The sequence below is a fragment of the Miscanthus floridulus genome, chromosome 19, assembly GCF_019320115.1.
Source record: "Miscanthus floridulus cultivar M001 chromosome 19, ASM1932011v1, whole genome shotgun sequence".
In the NCBI taxonomy this organism is placed as follows: domain Eukaryota; kingdom Viridiplantae; phylum Streptophyta; class Magnoliopsida; order Poales; family Poaceae; genus Miscanthus; species Miscanthus floridulus.
In genome coordinates this window covers 60,647,934-60,674,883 of record NC_089598.1, presented here as the reverse complement: position 1 = coordinate 60,674,883, position 26,950 = coordinate 60,647,934, and the positions used below count along the sequence as shown (strand labels likewise).

Sequence of the window (26,950 nt, the reverse complement as noted above, 5' to 3'; positions counted from 1 at the left end):
TTGACTTGAGTGCGGCCTACCCAGAACTCCACATAGTTCTACGACGAGCTGACTTTGTTCCCAGGCAATCGCTGCTCCAATCTTTCGCGAGTTCCTCCGGTCGGTTGTGGGTCGCCCCTAGTGTGCTAGGTAAGAACGGATAAGACATTGATAACAGCACTAGTGTGAGCGCCTTGTGAACCGTTACACCCTATTTTGGCATCGGTTTTGTGTTTGCGCTAACCATGGCAGGCGACGGCGACGACGTGAAGGATGAGCTGCAGGACATGCGGACACAGATTGATGGACTTGCCACCGACATCAAGACGATGCATGAACGGATGGATTCCACGGTCACTACGTCGAACGAGCGGTTCGATCAGCTAGACCTCTCGCAGACAGCCACCAAGACCACGCTCGACACCATCGTGTCACGCCTCGACTCATTGAGCACGCTGGTCGCAGATCTCCAGAACGATTATGTTGGTGACACGGAGCAGGACGGTGGAGACCGTCAAGGCCGCGCTCGCCGTGTGCCACGCCGTCCCGGTAATGATTCTTTTGCTAAGATAAAATTTAAAATTCCATCTTTTAATGGCAAATATGATCCTGCTGCATATCTTGATTGGGAATTAGAAGTCGACCAGAAATTTTCATGCCATGATATTCCTGCTAATTCTCAAGTTAAAGCTGCTATTAGTGAATTTACTGATTTTGCTTTAATTTGGTGGCGTGAATATAAACAAAAACATCCCGCTACAGTTCCAACCACATGGGATCAATTAAAAGCTGCTATGCTGATACAGATTTGTACCTTCTTATTATGCTCGCGATTTGCTTAATAAAATGCAATGTTTTCAGCAAGGTTCACAATCTGTAGAGGACTATTACCAGGAATTGCAAAAAGGCATGATTCGGTGTGGGTTAGTTGAGGAAAACGATGCTGCTATGGCACGTTTTCGTGGTGGTTTAAACCGTGAAATTCAGGATATACTTGATTACAAAGAGTATTATGATATGACCACATTATTTGAATTTGCTTGCAAAGCTGAACGTCAAATACAGGGACGCCGCTCGAAGCCATATTCTAACTCTTTTGCAGGACGAAGCTCGACATCCGGTTCAGCACCCGCTGCCCCCTGCACCGTCCACACCCACCACTACACCACGTGAGCGGGCAGCCACTTCTGCAGGTACTCCTCCGTCCACAGGTGCAGTTCCTTCCACACGCCGCACACGGGATATTCAGTGCTTTCGTTGCCAAGGATTTGGCCATGTGTCTCGGGAATGTCCGAACAAGCGTGCCTTGCTCATTCGTGACGATGGTGAGTATTCTTCCGCTAGTGATTCTGACGATATTCAACCCGCTATGCTTGCCACTGACCATGCAGCAAAGACGGATGTACATGTCAACCCTGGACGACGCCGATAGATATGAAAGTCTTGTTGTGCAGCGTGTTCTTAGTACACAGGTCGCTACGCCTGAGACGAATCAGCGACACACTCTTTTCCATACCAAGGGCGTTGTGCAAGAGCGATCCATTCGCATCATCATCGACAGCGGCAGCTGCAACAATTTGGCGAGTACCGCGCTGGTTGAGAAGTTGTCTTTACCCACTCGTAAGCATCCACATCCATATCACATTCAATGGCTTAATGATGGTGGGAAAATTAGAATTACTCGTTCGGTCCGTGTTCCTTTCTCCATGGGTGCTTATTCTGATTTTGTCGATTGTGATGTTATTCCCATGGAAGTATGCTCTCTGTTACTTGGGCGACCTTGGCAATATGATACTGATAGCTTGCATCATGGTCGTTCCAATCACTATTCTCTCATGTTTAAGGGTCAAAAAATAATTATACATCCAATGACACCTGAACAAATTCTTAAAGATGATCTTGCTCGAGCTGCTAAAACTGCTAAACAACTTGCACCATCGACCTCTGTTAATTCTGAAATCAAGTTAAATGCTCCTGTTTTGCTTGCTACACGTGCTGATTTTGATAAGTTACACGATGCTACTTTGCCATGCTATGCCCTTATATGCTCTCGTGTGCTCGTTTCCCTTGATGATACACCGTCTTTGGATATTCCCCCTGCTGTTGCTAACATTTTGCAGGAGTACGCTGATGTCTTTCCAAAAGATTTGCCACCAGGCCTTCCACCACTTCGTGGCATTGAGCACCAGATCGACCTCATTCCCGGCGCACAGCTCCCGAACCGCGCCCCGTACCGTACAAATCCGGATGAGACAAAGGAGATCCAGCGACAGGTACAGGCGTTGCTTGACAAGGGTTATATTCGTGAGTCTCTTAGCCCTTGCTCTGTTCCTGTGTTACTTGTTCCAAAGAAAGATGGCTCTTGGCGTATGTGTGTAGACTGTCGTGCTATTAATAACATTACCATTCGCTACCGATATCCTATACCACGCCTTGATGATATGCTAGATGAGCTTAGTGGTGCCATTATTTTTACTAAGATTGATTTGCGTAGTGGCTACCATCAGATTCGCATGAAATTAGGTGATGAATGGAAAACGGCTTTTAAAACGAAATTTGGGTTATATGAATGGTTGGTTATGCCGTTTGGTTTGACGAATGCTCCCAGCACTTTTATGCGTTTGATGAATGAAGTTCTGAGGCCCTTCATAGGATTGTTTGTAGTTGTCTATTTTGATGATATCCTTATTTACAGCAAGTCTATGGAAGAGCATTTAGACCATTTGCGTGCTGTTTTTGATGCGTTGCGTGCGGCCAATTTATTTGCTAACATCGAAAAATGCATGTTTTGCACACAATGTGTCTCGTTTCTTGGCTATGTTGTTACTCCACAGGGCATTGAGGTGGATAGCAGCAAGATCGATGCCATTCGGGCGTGGCCTACACCGACGACGGTCACACAAATTCGAAGCTTTCTTGGCCTTGCAGGTTTCTACCGCAGGTTTGTTCGTGATTTTAGCTCCATTGCAGCGCCTCTACATGAGCTTACAAAGAAGGATGTCCCCTTTGCTTGGAGTGATTTGCAAGAGGTTGCGTTCAGCACCTTGAAAGATAAGTTAACCAATTCTCCTCTCTTGCAGTTGCCTGATTTTACTAAAGTGTTTGAGCTTGAATGTGATGCTAGCGGTATTGGGCTAGGTGCTGTTTTGTTACAAGAAGGAAAACCTGTTGCCTATTTTAGCGAGAAATTAAGTGGTGCTAGCTTGAATTATTCTACTTATGATAAGGAGCTTTATGCTTTAGTGCGCACTTTGCATACTTGGCAGCACTACCTTTGGCATCGCGAGTTTATAATTCATTCTGATCATGAGGCTTTAAAACATATTCGTACCCAAACAAACCTGAACCGTCGTCATGCTAAATGGGTAGAATTCATTGAGTCTTTTCCTTACATTATTAAACACAAGAGCGGGAAAGAAAATGTTATTGCTGATGCTTTGTCTCGTCGCTATACCATGCTATCACAGTTAGATTTTAAAATTTTTGGCCTGCAAACTGTGAAGGATCAATATGTGGATGATGCTGATTTTAAAGATGCTTTTGCCCATTGTATTCATGGCAAACCATGGGGCAAATTTCACATACAGGACGGGTTCCTGTTTCGCGCTAACAAGCTGTGTGTTCCAGCTAGCTCGGTTCGTCGTTTGTTGTTACAGGAAGCGCATGGAGGCGGTCTCATGGGGCACTTTGGCGTCTACAAGACACATGAGGTGCTGGCTGCTCATTTCTTTTGGCCCCGGATGCGCGCTGATGTTGAGCGCCTTGTTGCACGTTGCAATACTTGCCAGAAAGCTAAGTCACGATTGAACAACCATGGTTTGTACATGCCTTTGCCTGTTCCTACTTCCCCTTGGCTTGATATTTCTATGGACTTTGTTTTGGGATTGCCTCGAACTAAGAAGGGGAGGGACAGTATTTTTGTGGTTGTTGATCATTTCTCCAAAATGGCTCATTTTATACCTTGTCATAAGACTGATGATGCTAGCAATATTGCTGAATTGTTCTTTAAAGAGATTATTCGTTTGCATGGTATTCCAAATACAATAGTCTCTGATCGTGATGCTAAGTTTCTCAGTCATTTTTGGAGATCACTGTGGAATAAAATGGGAACTAAATTGCTGTTTAGCACTACTTGTCACCCTCAGACTGATGGGCAAACTGAGGTGGTTAATCGAACTTTGTCAACCATGCTTAGGGCTGTTTTAGATAAAAACTTGAAACGTTGGGAGGATTGCTTGCCTCATGTTGAGTTTGCTTATAATCATGCAACGCATTCTTCTACAAAAATGTGTCCCTTTCAGATTGTTTATGGTTATATTCCTCGAGCGCCCATTGATTTGTTTGCTCTTGATGCTGAGGACGCTCCACACATAGATGCCGCTGCACATATTGATCAAATGATTAGCTTGCATGAACAAACTAAACAAAACATTGCTACTGCTAATGCTAAATATCAGGTTGCGGGTAGTAAAGGGAGAAAACATGTTACTTTTGAACCGGGTGATCTGGTTTGGTTGCATTTAAGAAAGGATCGTTTTCCTACTTTACGTCGTTCTAAATTGATGCCACGTGCTGCTGGTCCTTTTAAAGTACTAACCAAGATTAATGATAATGCTTACATCCTTGACCTGCCTGCGGAGTTTGGTGTTTCCACGAGTTTTAATGTTGCAGATTTGAAACCTTATGCGGGCGAAGATGAGGAGTTGCCGTCGAGGACGACTTCAATTCAAGAAGGGGAGGATGATGAGGACACCACGAGTACATCTACACCAGCAGCACCTCAGGCGCCTCTAGTTGATCATCTAGGGCCAATCACTCGGGCCCGTGCGAGAGAATTAAACTTCATCATGCTGTTAAGGAACGAAGGGCCAGCGGAATAAGAAGATGGCCCAACAGGGCAGCCCAGGTGGGGCGCCTAGGGCTGGCAGCCGCCGCCTTTTCCCTGGTGGCGCCCCCCCTCCTGCCGTCGATCTGGACTCCAGGGGCTGCGCCCCCTTTATTTAGTCGGAGTCCCTTTTATTTACAACTCGAGTTTTGTTTTACATCTAGCTTTAGCTACTCTCGAACACGGCAATTCCACGCCGTCTTTGTGTGATTCAGAACTCCACCTTCGAGCGATAATTGTGATTGCTCGCGTCTTTTTCTTGTTCGTTTTTCGATTGCGTGCAGGAAACGATCTTCGTGATCAGGCTGATCTCGCACCGGCGAGGTTGGTAACCATCGGGAGTTGGTTCAGCGATTGCATTGGCGCTTCGGGTTCGCTCGTCGTAGTCGGATCGTGAGGGTCTACTTCCACCAGATCGAAATTATCTCCACTCACCGAAAGATCGGGCACTCCCCTTCTATCAAGGGTCAAGTGAAGGCTCGCACCATTTGGAGATAGTGCTAATCTTGACGCAAGATAGTTGGATGGTTTGTGTTGAACGTACCATAGGCTCGGAAATCATTTTGGACACACCCGATGGAACTCCTAGGTGACGTTGGTCATGTGGAATCTCGCTCCATTTGGAGATAGTGCTAATCTTGACGCAAGATAGCTGCACAGTTTGCGTCAAACGTGCCATAGGCTCAGAAATCGTTTGGACGCACCCAATGGAACTGCTAGGTGACATGGGTCCTATGGAATCTCACTTCTTTCTGTTTGGAGATAGTGTAAGTGTCGGTGCAAGATAGGTGCACATTTTGCGCCAAACGTACCATCGTCTCAAAAATCGCTTTGGACGCACCCGATGTCACTCCTAGGTGACGAGGCTCAAGTGAAAGCTCACCCCATTTGAGATAGTGCTAATCATGATGTAGGATAGTTGCACGGTTTGTGTCAAACGTACCATAGGCTCGGAAATCATTTTGGACATAGCCGATGAAACTCCTAGGTGACTTGGGTCTTGTGGAATGTGGCTTCTTTCTGTTTGGAGACAGTATTAGTGTCGGTGCAAGATTGGTGCATGGTCTGCGCTAGACGTACCATAGGCTCAGAAATCATTTTGGACACACACCCGATGGAACTCCTAGATGACTTGGGTCATGTAGAATGTGGCTTCTTTCCGTTTGGAGTGTTAGTGTCGGTGCAAGATTGGTGCATGGTTTGCGCTATACCGACCATAGGCTCAGAAATCGTTTTGGACGCACTCGATGGTACCACTTGGTGATGAGGCTCAACTAGAAGCTCGTTTCGGTCCATTTAGAGATAGTGCTAATGTTCTCGCAAGATAGGTGCACAGTTTGTGTTGAACATATCATAGGCTCGAAAATCGTTTTGGACACACCCGATGGAACTCCTAGGTGACGTTGGTCATGTGGAATCTCGCTCCATTTGGAGATAGTGCTAATCTTGACGCAAGATAGTTGCCCAGTTTGCGTCGAACGTGCCATAGGCTCAGAAATCGTTTGGACGCACCCAATGGAACTGCTAGGTGACATGGGTCCTGTGGAATCTCACTTCTTTCCATTTGGAGATAGTGTAAGTGTCGGTGCAAGATAGGTGCACATTTTGCGCCAAACGTAGCATCGGCTCAAAAATCGCTTTGGACGCACCCGATGTCACTCCTAGGTGACGAGGCTCAAGTGAAAGCTCGCCCCCATGTGAGATAGTGCTAATCATGATGTAGGATAGTTGCACGGTTTGTGTCGAACGTACCATGGGCTCATAAATCATTTTGGACACACCCGATGAAACTCCTAGGTGACTTGGGTCATGTGGAATGTGGCTTCTTTCCGTTTGGAGACAGTGTTAGTGTCGGTGCAAGATTGGTGCATGGTTTGCGCTAGACGTACCATAGGCTCAGAAATCATTTTGGACACACCCAATGGAACTCCTAGATGACTTGGGTCATGTGGAATGTGGCTTCTTTTTGTTTAGAGACAGTGTTAGTGTCGGTGCAAGATTGGTGCATGGTTTGCGCTATACAGACCATAGGTTCAGAAATCGTTTTGGACGCACTCGATGGTACCACTTGATGATGAGGCTCAATTGGAAGCTCGTTTCGGTCCGTTTAGAGATAGTGCTAATGTTCTCGCAAGATAGGTGCACAGTTTGCGTCGAACGTATCATAGGCTCGAAAATCATTTTGGACACACCTGATGGAACTCCTAGGTGACGTTGGTCATGTGGAATCTCGCTCCATTTGGAGATAGTGCTAATCTTGACGCAAGATAGCTGCACGCTTTGCGTCGAACATGCGATAGGCTCAGAAATTGTTTGGACGCACTCGATGGTACCACTTGGTGATGAGGCTCAACTGGAAGCTCATTTTGATCCGTTTAGAGATAGTGCTAATGTTCTCGTAAGACAGGTGCACAGTTTGCGTCGAACGTATCATAGGCTCGAAAATCATTTTGGACACACCCGATTGAACTCCTAGGTGACATTGGTCATGTGGAATCTCGCTCCATTTGGAGATAGTGCTAATCTTGACGCAACATAGCTGCACGGTTTGCGTCAAACATGCGATAGGCTTAGAAATTGTTTGGACGCACCCAATGGAACGCCTAGGTGACATGGGTCGTGTGGAATCTCACTTCTTTCCGTTTGGAGGCAGTGTAAGTGTCAGTGCAAGATTGGTGCACATTTGCGCCAAACATACCATCGGCTCAGAAATCACTTTAGATGCACCCGATGGTACTCCTAGGTGATCAGGCTCAAGTGAAAGCTCGCCCCATTTGGAGATAGTGCTAATCTTGATGCAAGATAGTTGCACGGATTGTATCGAACGTACCATAGGATCGGAAACCATTTTGGACACACCCGATGGAACTCCTAGGTGACTTGGGTCATCTGGAATCTCGCTTCTTTCTATTTGGAGACAGTGTTAGTGTCGGAGCAAGATTGGTGCACGGTTTGCGCTAGACGTACCATAGGCTCAGAAATCATTTTAGATGCACTAGATCGTACCCTAGGTGATGAGGCTCAAGTGAAAGTTCGCTCTGTTTGGAGATAGTGCTAATCTTGATGCAAGATAGGTGCACATTTTGCACCAAACGTATCATCGGCTCAGAAATCGCTTTGGACGCACCCGATGGTACTCCTAGGTGACGAGGCTCAAGTGAAGGCTCGCACCATTTGGAGATAGTGCTAATCTTGACGCAAGATAGTTGGACGGTTTGTGTTGAACGTACCATAGGCTCGGAAATCATTTTGGACACACCCAATGGAACTCCTAGGTGACGTTGGTCATGTGGAATCTCGCTCCATTTGGAGATAGTGCTAATCTTGACGCAAGATAGCTGCACAGTTTGCGTCGAACGTGCCATAGGCTCAGAAATCGTTTGGACGCACCCAATGGAACTGCAAGGTGACATGGGTCCTGTGGAATCTCACTTCTTTCCGTTTGGAGATAGTGTAAGTGTCGGTGCAAGATAGGTGCACATTTTGCGCCAAACGTACCATCGTCTCAAAAATCGCTTTGGACGCACCCGATGTCACTCCTAGGTGACGAGGCTCAAGTGAAAGCTCACCCCATTTGAGATAGTGCTAATCATGATGTAGGATAGTTGCACGGTTTGTGTCGAACGTACCATAGGCTCGGAAATCATTTTGGACACAGCCGATGAAACTCCTAGGTGACTTGGGTCTTGTGGAATGTGGCTTCTTTCTGTTTGGAGACAGTGTTAGTGTCGGTGCAAGATTGGTGCATGGTTTACGCTATACCGACCATAGGCTCAGAAATCGTTTTGGACGCACTCGATGGTACCACTTGGTGATGTGGCTCAACTGGAAGCTCGTTTCGGTCCATTTAGAGATAGTGCTAATGTTCTCGCAAGATAGGTGCATAGTTTGTGTTGAACGTATCATAGGCTCGAAAATCATTTTGGACACACCCGATGGAACTCCTAGGTGACGTTGGTCATGTGGAATCTCGCTCCATTTGGAGATAGTGCTAATCTTGATGCAAGATAGTTGCACGGTTTGCGTCGAACATGCGATAGGCTCAGAAATTGTTTGGACGCACCCAATGGAACGCCTAAGTGACATGGGTCATGTGGAATCTCACTTCTTTCCGTTTGGAGGCAGTGTAAGTGTCGGTGCAAGATAGGTGCACATTTTGTGCCAAATGTACCATCGGCTCAGAAATCACTTTAGACGCACCCGATGGTACTCCTAGGTGATGAGGCTCAAGTGAATGCTCGCCCCATTTGGAGATAGTGCTAATCTTGACGCAAGATAGTTGCACGGTTTGTATCGAATGTACCATAGGATCGGAAATCAGTTTGGACACACCCGACGGAACTCCTAGGTGACTTGGGTCATGTGGAATCTCGCTTCTTTCTGTTTGGAGGCAGTGTTAGTGTCGGAGAAAGATTGGTGCATGGTTTGCGCTAGACGTACCATAGGCTCAGAAATCATTTTGGATGCGCCAGATCGTACCCTAGGTGACGAGGCTCAAGTGAAAGTTCGCTCCGTTTGGAGATAGTGCTAATCTTGACGCAAGATAGGTGCACGGTTTGCGTCGAACGTACCATAGGCTCATAAATCATTTTGGATGCACCAGATGGAACTCCTAGGTGACGTGGGTCATGTGGTGTCTCACTTCTTTCTGTTTTGAGACAATGTTATTGTCGGTGCAAGATAGGTGCATGGTTTGTGCTAGATATACTATAGGCTCATAAATCATTTTGGACACACCAGATCGTACCCTAGGTGGCGAGGTTCAAGTGAAAGCTCACTCCATTTGGAGATAGTGCTAATCTTGATGCATGATAGGTGCATGGTTTGCGCTAGACGTACCATAGGCTCAGAAATCATTTTGGACGCACTCGATGGTACCACTAGGTGATGAGGCTCAAGTGGAAGCTCGTTTCGGTCTGTTTGGAGATAGTGCTAATGTTGTCGCAAGATTGGTGCACAGTTTGCGTCGAACGTATCATAGGCTCAAAATCATTTTGGATGCACCCAATGGAACTCCTAGGTGATGTTTGTCTTGTGGAATCTAGCTCCATTTGGAGATAGTGCTAATCTTGATACAAGATAGCTGCACGGTTTGCATCGAACATGCCATAGGCTCGGAAATCATTTGGAAGCACCCAGTGGAACTCCTAGCTGACATGGGTCATGTGGAATCTCACTTCTTTCCGTTTGGAGACAGTCTAAGTGTCAGTGCAAGATAGGTGCACATTTTGCACCAAACGTACCATCGGCTCAAAAATCACATTGGATGCACCCGATGGTACTTCTAGGTGATAAGGCTCAAGTGAAGGCTTGCACCATTTGGAGATAGTGCTAACCTTGACATAAGATAGTTGCATGGTTTCTGTCAAACGTACCATAGGCTCAGAAATCATTTTGGACACACCCGATGGAACTCCTAGGTGACTTGGGTCATGTGGAATGTCACTTCTTTCTGTTTGGAGACAGTGTTAGTGTTGGTGCAAGATTGGTGCATGGTTTGCGCTAGACGTATCATACGCTCAAAAATCATTTTGGACGCACCAGATCGTACCCTAGGTGACGAGGCTCAAGTGAAAGCTCGCTCCGTTTGGAGATAGTGTTAACCTTGACGCAAGATAGGTGCACGATTTGCGTTGAACGTACCATAGGCTCATAAATCATTTTGGACGCACCAAATGGAACTCCCAGGTGACGTGGGTCATGTGGAGTCTCACTTCTTTCTATTTTGAGACAGTGTCAGTGTTAGTGTAAGATAGGTGCGTGGTTTGCGCTAGACGTACCATAGGCTCAGAAATCGTTTTGGATGCACTCGATGGTACCACTCGGTGATGAGGCTCAAGTGGAAGCTCGTTTCCGGCCGTTTGGAGATAGTGCTAATGTTGTCGCAAGATAGGTGCACAGTTTGCGTCGAACGTATCATAGGTTCGAAAATCATTCTGGACGCATCCGATGGAACTCCTAGGTGACATTGGTCATTTGGAATCTAGCTCCATTTGGAGATAGTGCATGTCTTGACGCAAGATAGCTGCATGGATTGCGTCGATCGTGCCATGGGCTCAGAAATCATTTGGACGCACCTAGTGGAACTCCTAGGTGACATGGGTCAAGTGGAATCTTACTTCTTTCCGTTTGGAGATAGTGTAAGTGTCGGTGCAAGATAGGTGCACATTTTGCACCAAACGTACCCTCGGCTTAGAGATCGCTTTGGACGCACCCGATGGTACTCCTAGGTGACGAGGCTCAAGTGAAGGCTCACACCATTTGGAGATAGTGCTAATCTTGACGCAAGATATTTGGACGGTTTGTGTTGAACGTACCATAGGCTCGGAAATCATTTTGGACACACCTGATGGAACTCCTAGGTGATGTTGGTCATGTGGAATCTCGCTCCATTTGGAGATAGTGCTAATCTTGACGCAAGATAGCTGCACAGTTTGCGTCGAACGTGCCATAGGCTCAGAAATCATTTGGACGCACCCAATGGAACTGCTAGGTGACATGGGTCCTATGGAATCTCACTTCTTTCTGTTTGGAGATAGTGTAAGTGTCGGTGCAAGATAGGTGCACATTTTGCGCCAAACGTACCATCGTCTCAAAACTCGCTTTGGACGCACCCGATGTCACTCCTAGGTGATGAGGCTCAAGTGAAAGCTCGCCCCATTTGAGATAGTGCTAATCATGATGTAGGATAGTTGCACGGTTTGTGTCGAACGTACCATAGGCTCGGAAATCATTTTGGACACAGCCGATGAAACTCCTAGGTGACTTGGGTCTTGTGGAATGTGGCTTCTTTCCATTTGGAGATAGTGTTAGTGTCGGTGCAAGATTGGTGCATGGTTTGTGCTAGATGTACCATAGGCTCAGAAATCATTTTAGACACACCCGATGGAACTCCTAGATGACTTGGGTCATGTGGAATGTGGCTTCTTTCCGTTTGGAGTGTTAGTGTCGGTGCAAGATTGGTGCATGGTTTGCGCTATACCAACCAAAGGCTCAGAAATCATTTTGGACGCACTCGATGGTACCACTTGGTGATGAGGCTCAACTGGAAGCTCATTTCGGTCCATTTAGAGATAGTGCTAATGTTCTCGCAAGATAGGTGCACAGTTTGCGTCGAACGTATCATAGGCTCGAAAATCATTTTGGACACACCCGATTGAACTCCTAGGTGATGTTGGTTATGTGGAATCTTGCTCCATTTGGAGATAGTGCTAATCTTGACGCAAGAGAGTTGCACGGTTTGCGTCGAACATGCGATAGGCTCAGAAATTGTTTGGACGCACCCAATGGAACGCCTAAGTGACATGGGTCATGTGGAATGTCACTTCTTTCCATTTGGAGGCAGTGTAAGTGTCGGTGCAAGATAGGTGCACATTTTGCACCAAACGTACCATCGGCTCAGAAATCACTTTAGACGCACCCGATGGTACTCCTAGGTGATGAGGCTCAAGTGAATGCTCACCCCATTTGGAGATAGTGCTAATCTTGACGCAAGATAGTTGCACGGTTTGTATCGAATGTACCATAGGATCGGAAATCAGTTTGGACACACCCGATGGAACTCCTAGGTGACTTGGGTCATGTGGAATCTCGCTTCTTTCTGTTTGGAGACAGTGTTAGTGTCGAAGCAAGATTGGTGCATGGTTTGTGCTAGACGTACCATAGGCTCAGAAATCATTTTGGATGCACCAGATTGTACCCTAGGTGACGAGGCTCAAGTGAAAGTTCGCTCCGTTTGGAGATAGTGCTAATCTTGACGCAAGATAGGTGCACGGTTTGCGTCGAACGTACCATAGGCTCACACCATTTGGAGATAGTGCTAATCTTGACGCAAGATAGTTGCATGGTTTGTGTTGAACATATCATAGGCTCAGAAATCATTTTGGACACACCCGATGGAACTCCTAGGTGGCTTGGGTCATGTGGAATGTCGCTTCTTTCCATTTGGAGACAGTATTAGTGTCGGTGCAAGATTGGTGCATGGTTTGCGCTAGACGTACGATAGGCTTAGAAATCATTTTGGACGCACCCGATCGTACCCTAGGTGATGAGGCTCTAGTGAAAGCTCGCTCTGTTTGGAGATAGTGCTAATCTTGATGCAAGATTGGTGCACAGTTTGCGTCGAACGTACCATAGGCTCATAAATCATTTTGGACGCCCTAGATGGAACTCATAGGTGACGTGGGTCATGTGGAGTCTCACTTCTTTCTATTTTAAGACAGTGTTAGTGTCGGTGCAAGATAGGTGCAAGGTTTGCGCTAGTCGTACCATAGGCTCAGAAATCATTTTGGAGGCACTTGATGGTACCACTAGGTGATGAGGCTCAAGTGGAAGCTCGTTTTGGTCCGTTTGGAGATAGTGCTAATGTTGTCGCAAGATAGGTGCACAGTTTGCGTCGAACGTACCATAGGCTCATATATCATTTTGGACGCACCAGATGGAACTCCTAGGTGACGTGGGTCATGTGGAGTCTGACTTCTTTCTGTTTTGAGACAGTGTTAGTGTCGGTGCAAGATAGATGCATGGTTTGCGCTAGACGGGGCTTAGAAATCATTTTGGATGCACCCGATGGTACCACTAGGTGATGAGGCTCAAGCGGAAGCTTGTTTCGGTCTGTTTGGAGATAGTGCTAATGCTGTCGCAAGATAGGTGCATAGTTTGCGTCGAACAAATCATATGCTCAAAAATCATTTTGGATGCACCCGATGGAACTCCAAGGGGACATTGGTCATGTGGAATCTCGCTCCATTTGGAGATAGTGCTAATCTTGAAGCAAGATAGCTGCACGGTCTTGTGGAATCTCACTTCTTTCAGTTTGGAGACAGTGTAAGTGTCGGTGCAAGATAGGTGCACATTTTGCACCAAACGTACCATTGGCTCAGAAATCGCTTTGGACGCACCCGATGGTACTCCTAGGTGACGAGGCTCAAGTGAAGGCTCGCACCATTTGGAGATAGTGCTAATCTTGACGCAAGATAGTTGCACGGTTTGTGTTGAATGTACCATAGGCTCAGAAATCATTTTGGACACACCCAATGGAACTACTAGGTGACTTGGGTCATGTGGAATGTCGCTTCTTTCTGTTTGGAGACAGTATTAGTGTCGGTGCAAGATTGGTGCATGGTGTGCGCTAGACGTACCATAGGCTCAGAAATCGTTTTGGACGCACCCGATCGTACCTTAGGTGACGAGGCTCAAGTGAAAGCTCGCTCTGTTTGGAGATAGTGCTAATCTTAATGCAAGATAGGTGCATAGTTTGCGTTGAACGTACCATAGGCTCATAAATTATTTTGGACGCACCAGGTAGAACTGCTAGGTGATGTAGGTCATGTGGAGTCTCACTTCTTTCCATTTTAAGACAGTGTTAGTGTCGGTACAAGATACGTGCATGGTTTGCGCTAGACGTACCATAGGCTCAGAAATCATTTTGGATGCACTCGATGGTACCACTAGGTGATGAGGCTCAAGTGGAAGCTTGTTTTGGTCTGTTTGGAGATAGTGCTAATGTTGTCGCAAGATAGGTGCACAGTTTGCGTCGAACGTATCATAGGCTCAAAAATCGATTTGGACACACCCGATGGAACTCCTAGGTGACGTTGGTCATGTGGAATCTCGCTCCATTTGGAGATAGTGTTAATCTTGATGCAAGATAGCTGCACGGTTTGCGTCGAATATGCGATAGGCTCGAAAATTGTTTGGACGCACCCGATGGAACGCCTCGGTGACATGGGTCATGTGGAATGTCACTTCTTTCTGTTTGGAGGCAGTGTAAGTGTCGGTGCAAGATAGGTGCACATTTTGCGCCAAACGTACCATCGGCTCATAAATCAGTTTGGACGCACCCGATGGTACTCCTAGGTGATGAGGCTCAAGTGAAAGCTCACACCATTTGGTGATAGTGCTAATCTTAACGAAAGATAGTTACACGGTTTGTGTCAAACATACCATAGGATCGGAAATCATTTTGGACACACCCGATGGAACTCATAGGTGACGTGGGTCATGTGGAGTCTCGCTTCTTTCTATTTTGAGACAGTGTTATTGTCGGTGCAAGATTGGTGCATGGTTTGCGCTAGACGTACCATAGGCTCAGAAATCGTTTTGGACGCACCCGATCGTACCCTAGGTGATGAGGCTCTTGTGAAAGCTCGCTCTGTTTGGAGATAGTGCTAATCTTGTCGCAAGATAGGTGCATAGTTTGCGTCGAACGTACCATAGGCTCATAAATCATTTTGGACGCACCAGATGGAACTCCTAGGTGACGTGGGTCATGTGGAGTCTCACTTCTTTCTGTTTTGAGACAGTGTTAGTGTCGGTGCAAGATAGGTGCATGGTGATGCGCACACGCCTATGCAACGCGTGTAGCAAGTTTTGTGGCCCGATCTTCTCGTAGGATCCGTGAACTTGATAACTTGTCGCTGTGTGACCTGGTCAAGAGGCAGTGCACCGCGAGGCTGTCCACATGACGAACTACCGAGACAATCACCCTTCCACGTACCGACGAAACAGCCCACGCAATCAGGCCCTATAGACGTGAAGGCACGAACTAGGTGAACCACAGTTCGGCGTTCTACAACTCCCTCAGGAATCGAAAGAACAAGTGTTGCAAGCCTCGCAAGACTCACGCATAAACAAAACTCCACGAGTTTGTGTATTCTGAATTCAGCTAATCAACATCTGACCTTTCATTGTCTAGTACAAGATATATATAGGGATAGGGACGATCAGCTTGGAGTAAATGGCAGCATGCGCATGCACCAGTGGATTTCGTGGCTGGTTCGCGCGTCTTTCAGCTTCTGATAGCAGTTACTAAAATGAGCATAACTCTTTATTGGGAAGTCCAAATAATGAGCCGTTTGATGGGCTGGAAAGTAGACTTGAAGACGCTTCCATCCACATATAGAACACCGTCTAACTAGTATTCTGTCCGCGGTGATGCTTGGAATTCGTACCATGTATCAGTCATCTAGCTTCTGGTTGCATTTCCATGCAAAGGTGATGAACCACCATTTTATTCTTGCACACCATAGGCTTCTTGGTTCAAATGTCCAGATGATATGAACCCGCTAGGGTTTATGGACGATCTTTCGATGAGAGGCGTGAGATCACTCGATTTGGTGGATGGAGATGACGTTCACGGCCCGACTACAGCCTTCCAAGACCGCGCCTTAGCAACCGATACACCACCTCCAAAGGCCGTCACGATCTTGTGGAGCGCGACAACCAGCCACTAGGGCTCCCGTCCTGCAAGCAATCGAAGAACTAGCAAGAACAAGGAAACAAGCACTGAATTTGCAAGATGAAATTGAAAGCCTCAAACTGAATCTTATTTTGAGTGGGGTTCCGAAGACAAGGAGACGGGCGGCTGGATCAGCACGCGCGCCTACAAGCAAGTAGCAAAGGCTAAACTTGATCTAAACAAAACCCAAGTGTTCCTGGTGGCGGCTAAGGGGTATATGACGTGTGGAGGACGACCACAAGAGAGTTTGGGTCGTGCTCCAACCCTAGGACGCGTCCCTACTGGACTCTAAACGATACAAGCCCATTGGGCTAACTTAAGGTGGCGCAGCACCCTGGATAGAATAGACCTCTCGGTGATTTTTGGGCTGTTGACGCCGTTTATGAGCAGGTATGAGTATGAGGTCAGATCCGTATGAAAGTAGACTTTATTAGCTTTCCAACAAGTCCAGAATCACCCCAATCCGACTCCGTATGTAACCGTGGCGACTGTCGCAAGTTGGAGGTGTGCTGCAGTCCAAATCCAGCCTACGCGAGTCCTTTTCCCTTTCGGTCTTCTCCTTGATTCCTAATCAAAACAAGAGTGCACGTGTCTCCAAGATCTAAACAGGATGGACAAGAGCTCAAGAAGGAACTCACTTGATGATTAAGTGTTCGAGCACGAGCACGGGTAATAGGACCAGCAGGTGTCGGCGTGGACGGCGTGGATGTATGATCGGTGTTGATGTCCTCATCACCAGAGGCTTGAATCCATCTTCATCCCATGCTGGTTCATACACTCCATCATTCCTAAGGACATTGGAACAAGAACTCAAAAGCATAGGCTCATTCAACATAAACTGATTATTAAACATAAGGTTAGCGTTCACCTGAGAATGAATTTCCTTCTCCAATTGTTTAGCTCTACTTCTTGTAATTGGACCAGCTTTATCAAGTGGAGTTTCATTTGAAGATGAGTGAATGCTAGGAATGTCCTCATTAGCCTCCCCCTCTTGAGAAGGAGTCGTCCTCGACTCAGGCTCACCAACAAATGGAAGCAAGTCTTTGACATTGAATGTTGTACTCACATTGGAATATTCAGGTGGCAGCTCAATTTTGTAAGCATTATCATTTATCTTGTGTAAAACCTTGAACGGACCATCACCCCTAGGAGATAACTTACTCTTGCGCTGTTGGGGAAATCGATCCTTGCGTAGATGCAACCACACGAGGTCTCCGGGCTAGAATGTAACCTTCTTCTTACCTTTGTTCGCTTGCTTTGCATATTGTGCTGATTTCTTCTCGATATTCCTTCTTGTCTCATCATGTAGCTTCTTGAGAAAATCTGATCTCTTTGCTGCATCCAAGTTAACTTGTTCCTGTAATGGTAAAGGCAAAAGATCCATGGGAGTATGCGGTTTAAACCCATAAACAATTTCAAATGGACAAAAGTTTGTTGTGGAATGGACTGCCCTGTTATAAGCAAATTCAACATGTGGAAGGCAGTCTTCCCACTGCTTCAAATTCTTTTTCAACATAGCACGCAACATGGTGGACAAGGTACGGTTGACAACTTCAGTTTGCCCATCGGTTTGCGGATGACAAGTGGTGGAAAATAACAACTTTGTACCAAGTTTAGCCCATAACGTCTTCCAAAAATAGCTTAGAAATTTTGTATCCCGATCTGAAACAATAGTCCTTGGTACTCCATGTAAACGAATGATCTCCCTAAAAAACAAATTAGCAACGTGTGAAGCATCGTCGTTCTTATGACATGGAATAAAATGTGCCATTTTAGAGAATCGGTCAACAACAACAAAGATAGAATCCCTCCCCCTCTGAGACCGAGGTAACCCCAAAATAAAATCCATGGATAGATCTTCCCAAGGTACATTCGGAACTGGTAATGGAGTATAAAGACCATGGGGATTAAGGCGGGACTTAGCTTTCAAGCAGATTATGCAGCGTGCAACATGTCGCTGGACATCACGTCGCATATGTGGCCAAAAGAAATGATCAGAGAGCATGTCCAATGTCTTTTTGACGCCAAAATGACCAGCTAAGCCACCAGCATGTGCTTCCTGCAAAAGAACTTGACGAATCGAGCAGGCTGGAATGCATAGTTGGTTAGTGTGAAATAAAAAACCATCATGCACATAATACTTGTCCTAGCCTTTTCCAGCAATGCAATGAGAGAAAGGTTCTTTAAAATCAGAATCAGCTGCATAGAGTGTTTTAATGGATTCCAAACCAAGCACTTTTGTATCTAATTGTGTAACCAAACCACATCTCCGTGATAAGGCATCGGCAACAATGTTATCTTTTCCACGCTTATGTTTTACAACATAGGGAAATGTTTCAATGAACTCAATCCATTTAGCATGTCTACGGTTCAGTTTGCCTTGACTTTTTAGATATTTCAAAGCTTCATGATCAGAATGGATGACAAATTCTTTAGGTAACAAATAATGTTGCCAAACTTCCAAAACTCGAACTAAGGCATAAAGCTCTTTATCATAGACAGAATAATTCAGATGTAGACCATTCAACTTTTTAGAAAAGTAGGCAACAGGTTTACCTTCTTGAAGTAGTACACCTCCTATGCCAATACCACTTGCATCACATTCGATCTCAAATGTCTTACCAAAATCAGGAAGTTGTAGCAGCGGTGCTTCACAAAGCTTTATTTTCAGCTCATTGAAGGCTTGGTCTTGTTCATCACCCCACTTGAATGGAACATCCTTCTTTGTCAAATTGTTGAGGGGTGCAGCGATGGTGCTGAAATCTTTAACAAAACGCCTGTAAAAACCTGCAAGACCATGAAAACTTCGAACTTGACTCACATTTGTAGGTGTAGGCCAATCCTTTATTGCTTTAACCTTTCCTTCATCAACTTGAATTCCATCTGCAGAAACAACAAATCCAAGAAAAACAACACGGTCTGTGCAAAATGTGCATTTAGCAATGTTTCCATACAATTTGTCAGCTCTCAAAACAGCAAGAACTTGACGGATATGATCAAGGTGTTCATCAAATGATCTGCTATAGATCAGGATATCATAAAAAATAAACAACAACAAATTTGCCAATGAAAGCTCTTAACACATGATTCATCAAACGCATAAAAGTTGAAGGAGCATTTGTCAAACCAAAGGGCATCACAAGCCATTCATAGAGACCAAATTTAGTTTTAAATGTTGTTTTCCATTCATCACCTATTTTCATTCGAATTTGATGATAACCACTACGTAAATCAATCTTGGTGAAAATAGTTGAACCACTCAGCTCATCTAACATGTCATCAAGCCTTGGAGTAGGGTGACGATATCGAATAGTTATAGCATTGATAGCACGACAATCAACATACATACGCCAAGAACCATCTTTCTTTGGAACTAACAAAACAGGAACAGCACATGGTGATAAGGATTCACAAACATACCCTTTGTCCAAAAGCTCTTTTACCTGTTGCTGAATTTCCTTTGTTTCTTCGAGGTTTGTGCGGTATGCTGGACGGTTGGGAAGAGAAGCACCAGGGAAGTCAATTTGATGCTCAATGCCGCGAAGTGGGGGAAGTCCAGCTGGTTGCTCATCAGGAAAAACATCCTCAAAGTCCTGTAACAAATCAAGAACAACACTAGGCAGCGAGCAAGGTAAGTCGTTAGTGGAAAGTAAAACCTCCTTGTACAACAGTACAAAGAATGGGGCTGTAGTGTTTGTCACATCTCTCAAATCACTCCTGCTCACAAATAAGCACTTAGTTTGGTGTGGCTGTTTTAAAGTGGAATGAGGCTTTATGTGGCTGGATGCTTTAGAACTATCTTCCATACTAGTGTTGTGGGTCTCACTCAGTTTTCTTTTTTTAGATTCCTCTCTTTTCATGCGAGCCACATCTGAAACATGTATCTCCTCTGGAGATAATGGAACAAGAACCACCTTCTTGTCATTGGCAATGAAAGTGTATTTGTTAGACTGTCCAAAATGCACCGAATCCACATCAAATTGCCAGGGCCGACCAAGCAGCAAATGGCATGCTTGCATGGGGACAATATCACAATCAACCTCTCCATGATAATCACCAATGGAAAATGACAAACGAATCATGGCTAAAACCTTAACTGTCCCGGAATTATTCAACCATTGCATATGGTATGGATGTGGATGGCGACGTGGCTGCAAGCCAAGCTTCGCAACAAGCAAAGCACTAACAATATTATTGCAGCTCCCACCATCTATGATGAAACGGCACACTTGTCCTTTCACTTTGCATCTGGATTGAAACAAATTATGGCGTTGTCCTTGTTCAGCAGCAACAAATTGAGTGGAAAGAACTCGCCTCACCACCAAAGAAGGAGATGGTGTGTTCATTATAGAACGCGTCAAATCAGGAAAATCAGCAAGCAACTCATCAAAATCATCACTAGTAATCTCGTCGAAAGATGGAGAAACAACATCTTGTAATAGGTCATTGTGAGCAAAAGTTGGAATAGGTTGAATGGCTAAACAATTTAGACCTAGCTCAAATGTACCATCCTCTGCTGAATACTCACAAGTGTTGAGATTAAGATCTGCAAATACATTGTTAAACTCGTCCTCCTCTTCACTTTGGGAATCATAAGAACCATCAGCAAGTGCAATAATAGTACGACGATTGGGACTTTCAGCTTGCTTATGCCCATGACCACCACACTTAAAACACTGAATCATGCTTGTCTTGCGTTGGGTGGCTGCAGTAGAAGAAGTGGGCTGACTTGAACTCACAGCATTACCTTTCACATCCAATTGTTTGGAAGAAGTTGGAAGATATCTATTTGCTCCATGAGATGAAGATTTGGGCGTTGCAGCTCCTTGCTGTTGGAATTGAGGCGTGACATCCCCTTGCTGTTGGGAATGACGCCATGAAGCATTGTATTTGTAAGACGTAGCAATTTGCCTTTCAGCCCTCTTTGCAAAATGAACCAACTCGGTGAGACATGTGTAGGTTGTCATATCCACTTTATCAGCAATGGGTTTATTGAGGCCAACTAGAAACCGAGCCATTGTGGATTCCTCATCTTCAGCTATCCCTGTACAAAGTACACACATTTCCAATTCTTGAAAATATTCATCAACAGTACGAGTACCTTGCACAAGACGTTTCAGCTTCAAATGTAGATCACGAGAGTAATATGCTGGAACAAAACAACGTCGCATTTCTCTCTTCATGTCTTCCCAAGTTATACAAACATGCCCAACTCTCTGATATTCAGTACGGACCTGATTCCACCAAGTTATGGCACAGCCTTTAAACTCAATGGCTGCAAGCTTTGCCTTCTTTTCAGCAGAGTATTCATACAAATCAAATATTTGTTCCACCTTGGTCTCCCATTCAAAATAAGCATCAGCATTCTCCTGTCCGCTGAAAGGGGGAATAGACACTTTCATGTTTCTTAAACCATCATCATTACGACGACGATGGCGGTCACGATAACCATGATGGCCACCACCATGTCGATGATCATCCATGTCGGACAACATATCATCATCACCATCATAATCTCTACCTCCAACTAGAACGCGCCGAGCACGACCAAAACCATGGCCAAACCCACCACGTCCATGTGACCAGCGGCACGACATGGTGCCTCATTATCCTCATTGTCATCATCCTCATTTGGTGGTGGTTCTCTATGAGGCATGTTCAATTGGAGAGTTTGTAGTTGTTGCATCAAATCATTCATTTGTGTACGCAGCTCCTGGAATTCTTCCACCGAAACAGCGGCACCATCTCCACGTCCTGCCATATTAGTAGAGGGGGAAAAAAGGACAATATATATGTGGAATATATGTGGAATCACTCCCTCACCACTTGCTGAACAAGTTCTTTCTCTTCCTGGAAAGGGCAAGAACCGGGGCTGCAATCTGTAGTGGAAGAGTGAAGAGACTACGGTGCAACAGCTCACGGTGCTTTTAAGTGGAGCTTGGTGGGGTAATATGTAAATGGAATGCGCTGAAATGTAGTAATGCAAAACCGAATAATAATCCAAGAACTCAAGTCTAAGTTGCTGAATATAAAGGAAAAGATGCTCAAAGAAAGGAACAAGATGTAGGAAGTGGATAGATGAACACCAATTGCACCAACCGAAACTTGTTGCTGCCCAAACCCCTTTGTGGTGTGCTGAACACAATTCTCTTTTATTTCTTTTCTTTCCTTTTTTTTTGAACAAGAACTCGTTGTTTTCAGTCCTTCTTTTGACCCATATACATCTTTTCTTTTAACCTTTGTGAGAAATGCAGCACAACTTTCAACTAAAGGGGCACATAAGGATCAACTAAGATGGATGGCGCAGCACAAAAACAAGAAACTCGGGTGGGGAATTTGTGGCGGGTAGAAAACAAGGGTGGAACGGGTGGTTTTTTTTAGTTATATATATGCAGCAAGCAATGACGATTAGAACAAGGGTGGGATGGGTGGGTACATGCAGCAAGCGATTTGATGATTAGAACAATGATAACAACTAGAATGATGTGGAAAAGAAAAATTCAGCAACTAGACAAATCTTAAAGGATTAAAACTCGATAAAGCAAACTACAAAATTAGTAGCACGTATGAATTTGGGCTGTAGGTTTTCTTTTTTGGCTATTAATGGATAGTAGGTATATAAACTCTATCCTACCAAAAACAAGAACAATCCTAACGAGTAAACGGAGGCTCTGGTACCAGATGATGCGCACATGCCTATGCAACGCGTGTAGCAAGTTTTGTGGCCCGATCTTCTCGTAGGATCCGCGAACTTGATAACTTGTCACTGCGTGACCTGGTGAAGAGGCAGTGCACCGCGAGGCTGTCCATGTGACGAACTACCGAGACAATCACCCTTCCACGTACCGACGAAACAGCCCACGCAATCACGCCCTATAAACATGAAGGCATGAACTGGGTGAACCGCAGTTCGGCGTTCTACAACTCCCTCAGGAATCGAAAGAACAAGTGTTGCAAGCCTCTCAAGACTCACGCAGAAACAAAACTCCACGAGTTTGTGTATTCTGAATTCAGCTAATCAACATCTGACCTTTCATTGTCTAGTACAAGATATATATAGGGATAGGGACGTTCAGCTTGGAGTAAATGGCAGCATGCGCATGCACCAGTGGATTTCGTGGCTGGTTCACGCGTCTTTCAGCTTCTGATAGCAGTTACTAAAATGAGCATAACTCTTTATTGGGAAGTCCAAATAATGAGCCGTTTGATGGGTTGGAAAGTAGACTTGAAGATGCTTCCATCCACATATAGAACACCGTCTAACTCCTTGTATTCTGTCCGCGGTGATGCATGGAATTCGTACCATGTATCAGTCATCTAGCTTCTGGTTGCATTTCCATGCAAAGGTGATGAACCACCATTTTATTCTTGCACACCATAGGCTTCTTGGTTCAAATGTCTAGAGGCTTGAATCCATCTTCATCCCATGCTGGTTCATACACTCCATCATTCCTAAGGACATTGGAACAAGAACTCAAAAGCATAGGCTCATTCAACATAAACTGATTATTAAACATAAGGTTAGCGTTCACCTGAGAATGAATTTCCTTCTCCAATTGTTTAGCTCTACTTCTTGTAATTGGACCAGCTTTATCAAGTGGAGTTTCATTTGAAAATGAGTGAATGCTAGGAATGTCCTCATTACATGGTTTGCGCTAGACGGGGCTCAGAAATCGTTTTGGATGCACCCGATGGTACCACTAGGTGACGAGGCTCAAGTGGAAGCTCGTTTCGGTCCGTTTGGAGATAGTGCTAATGCTGTCGCAAGATAGGTGCACAGTTTGCGTCGAACATATCATATGCTCGAAAATCATTTTGGACGCACCCGATGGAAATGCTAGGTGACGTTGGTCATGTGGAATCTAGCTCCATTTGGAGATAGTGCTAATCTTGACGCAAGATAGCTGCACGATTTGCGTCGAACGTGCCATAGGCTCAGAAATCATTTGGACGCACCTAGTGGAACTCCTAGGTGACATGGGTCATGTGGAATCTCACTTCTTTCTGTTTGGAGATAGTGTAAGTGTCGGTGCAAGATAGGTGCACATTTTGCACCAAACGTACCATCGGCTCAGAAATCGCTTTGGACGCACCCGTTGGTACTCCTAGGTGATGAGGCTCAAGTGAAGGCTCGCACCATTTGGAGATAGTGCTAATCTTGATGCAAGATAGTTGCACGGTTTGTGTTGAACGTACCATAGGCTCGGAAATCATTTTGGACACACCCGATGGAACTCCTAGGTGACTTGGGTCATGTGGAATGTCGTTTCTTTCCGTTTGGAGACAGTATTAGTGTCGGTGCAAGATTGGTGCATGGTGTGTGCTAGATGTACCATAGGCTCAGAAATCGTTTTGGACGCACCCGATCATACCCTAGGTGACGAGGCTCAAGTGAAAGCTCACTCTGTTTGGAGATAGTGCTAATCATGATGCAAGATAGGTGCATGGTTTGCGTTGAACGTACCATAGGCTCATAAATCATTTTAGACGCACCAGATAGAACTGCTAGGTGATGTAGGTCATGTGGAGTCTCACTTCTTTCCGTTTTAAGATAGTGTTAGTGTCGGTGCAAGATACATGCATGGTTTGCGCTAGACGTACCATAGGCTCAGAAATCGTTTTGGACGCACTCGATGGTACCACTAGGTGATGAGGCTCAAGTGGAAGCTCGTTTCGGTCTGTTTGGAGATAGTGCTAATGTTTTCACAAGATAGGTGCACAGTTTGCGTCGAACTTATCATAGGCTCGAAAATCATTTTGGACGCACCCGATGGAACTCCTAGGTGACGTTGGTCATGTGGAATCTCGCTCCATTTGGAGATAGTGCTAATCTTGACGCAAGATAGCTGCACGGTTTCCATCGAACGTGCCATAGGCTCGGAAATCATTTGGACACACCCAATGGAACTGCTAGGTGACATGGGTCCTGTGGAATCTCACTTCTTTCCATTTGGAGACAGTGTAAGTGTCGGTGCAAGATAGGTGCACATTTTGCGCCAAACGTACCATCGGCTCAAAAATCGCTTTGGACGCACCCGATGGCACTGCTAGGTGACGAGGCTCAAGTGAAAGCTCGCCCCATTTGTCGATAGTGCTAATCATGATGTAGGATAGTTGCACGGTTTGTGTCGAACGTACCATAAGCTCGGAAATCATTTTGGACACACCCGATGGAACTCCTAGGTGACTTGGGTCACGTGGAATGTGGCTTCTTTCCATTTGGAGATAGTGTTAGTGTCGGTGCAAGATTGGTGCATGGTTTGCGTAGGCTCAGAAATCATTTTGGACACACCAGATGGAACTCCTAGACGACGTGGCTCTTGTGGAATGTGGCTTCTTTCCGTTTGGAGACAGTGTTAGTGTTGGTGCAAGATTGGTGCATGGTTTGCGCTATATGGACCTGATATGAACCCGCTAGGGTTTATAGATGATCTTTCGATGAGAGGCGTGAGATCACTCGATTTGGTGGATGGAGATGACGTTCACGGCCCGACTACAGCCTTCCAAGACCGCGCCTTAGCAACCGATACACCACCTCCAAAGGCCGTCACGATCTTGTGGAGCGCGACAACCAGCCACTAGGGCTCCCGTCCTGCAATCAATCGAAGAACTAGCAAGAACAAGGAAACAAGCACTGAATTTGCAAGATGGAATTGAAAGCCTCAAACTGAATCTTATTTTGAGTGGGGTTCCGAAGACAAGGAGACGGGCGGCTGGATCAGCACGCGCGCCTACAAGCAAGTAGCAAAGGCTAAACTTGATCTAAACAAAACCCAAGTGTTCCTGGTGGCGGCTAAGGGGTATATGACATGTGGAGGACGACCACAAGAGAGTTTGGGTCGTGCTCCAACCCTAGGACGCGTCCCTACTGGACTCTAAACGATACAAGCCCATTGGGCTAACTTAAGGTGGCGCAGCACCCTGGACAGAATAGACCTCTCGGTGATTTTTGGGCTGTTGACGCCGTTTATGAGCAGATATAAGTATGAGGTCAGATCCGTATGAAAGTAGACTTTATTAGCTTTCCAACGAGTCCAGAATCACCCCAATCCGACTCCGTATGTAACCGTGGCGACCGTCGCAAGTTGGAGGTGTGCTGCAGTCCGAATCCAGCCTACGCGAGTCCTTTTCCCTTTCGGTCTTCTCCTTGATTCCTAATCAAAACAAGAGTGCATGTGTCTCCAAGATCTAAACAGGATGGACAAGAGCTCAAGAAGGAACTCACTTGATGATTAAGTGTTCGAGCACGAGCACGGGTAATAGGACCAGCAGGTGTCGGCGTGGACGGCGTGGATGTATGATCGGTGTTGATGTCCTCATCAGGACCATAGGCTCATAAATCATTTTGGACACACTCGATGGTACCACTTGGTGATGAGGCTCAAGTGGAAGCTCGTTTCGGTCCGTTTGGAGATAGTGCTAATGTTCTCGCAAGATAGGTGCATAGTTTGCGTCGAACGTATCATAGGCTCGAAAATCGATTTGGACACACCCGATGGAACTCCTAGGTGACATTGGTCATGTGGAATCTCGCTCCATTTGGAGATAGTGTTAATCTTGACGCAAGATAGCTGCACGGTTTGGGTCGAACATGCGATAGGCTCGGAAATTATTTGGACGCACCCGATGGAATGCCTCGGTGACATGGGTCATGTGGAATCTCACTGCTTTCTGTTTGGAGGCAGTGTAAGTGTCGGTGCAAGATAGGTGCACATTTTGCACCAAACGTACCATCGGCTCATAAATCAGTTTGGACGCACCCAATGGTACTCCTAGGTGATGAGGCTCAAGTGAAAGCTCGCACCATTTGGAGATAGTGCTAATCTTGACGAAAGATAGTTACACGG

General features: G+C 45.6%; 2 protein-coding genes across 2 annotated transcripts; one reads left to right on the top strand and one right to left on the bottom strand.

The window, feature by feature from the left end:
• Nucleotides 1-224: 224 nt before the first annotated feature.
• On the top strand, nt 225-4,656 carry LOC136526098 (uncharacterized). The gene is made up of 6 exons (XM_066518868.1): nt 225-740; nt 841-986; nt 1,082-1,172; nt 1,371-3,614; nt 4,281-4,436; nt 4,651-4,656. The coding sequence occupies exons 1-6, from the start codon at nt 225-227 to the stop codon at nt 4,654-4,656; spliced, it is 3,159 nt and encodes a 1,052-aa protein (XP_066374965.1).
• Nucleotides 4,657-17,322: 12,666 nt separating this feature from the next.
• LOC136526097 (uncharacterized) lies at nt 17,323-21,700 on the bottom strand. The gene is made up of 3 exons (XM_066518867.1): nt 19,524-21,700; nt 18,562-19,120; nt 17,323-17,460 (listed from the first exon to the last, which is right to left on the bottom strand). The coding sequence occupies exons 1-3, from the start codon at nt 21,698-21,700 to the stop codon at nt 17,323-17,325; spliced, it is 2,874 nt and encodes a 957-aa protein (XP_066374964.1).
• Between the last annotated feature and the right edge of the window lie 5,250 nt (nt 21,701-26,950).

Bases quoted from the DNA above. Each gene is read 5' to 3' on its own strand.
- LOC136526098 (XM_066518868.1), top strand. From the start codon at position 225: ATGGCAGGCGACGGCGACGACGTGAAGGATGAGCTGCAGGACATGCGG. The intron at 741-840 runs GTTCCAACCACA...CAATGTTTTCAG, and splicing joins AACAAAAACATCCCGCTACA to CAAGGTTCACAATCTGTAGA. The intron at 3,615-4,280 runs GTTCGTCGTTTG...TGTCCCTTTCAG, and splicing joins TGTGTGTTCCAGCTAGCTCG to ATTGTTTATGGTTATATTCC.
- LOC136526097 (XM_066518867.1), bottom strand. From the start codon at position 21,700: ATGTCGTGCCGCTGGTCACATGGACGTGGTGGGTTTGGCCATGGTTTT. The intron at 19,121-19,523 runs GTATGTTTGTGA...GATCTATAGCAG, and splicing joins AAAGAGCTTTTGGACAAAGG to ATCATTTGATGAACACCTTG. The intron at 17,461-18,561 runs GTTTGGCAACAT...TTACCATTACAG, and splicing joins CCTTAGTTCGAGTTTTGGAA to GAACAAGTTAACTTGGATGC.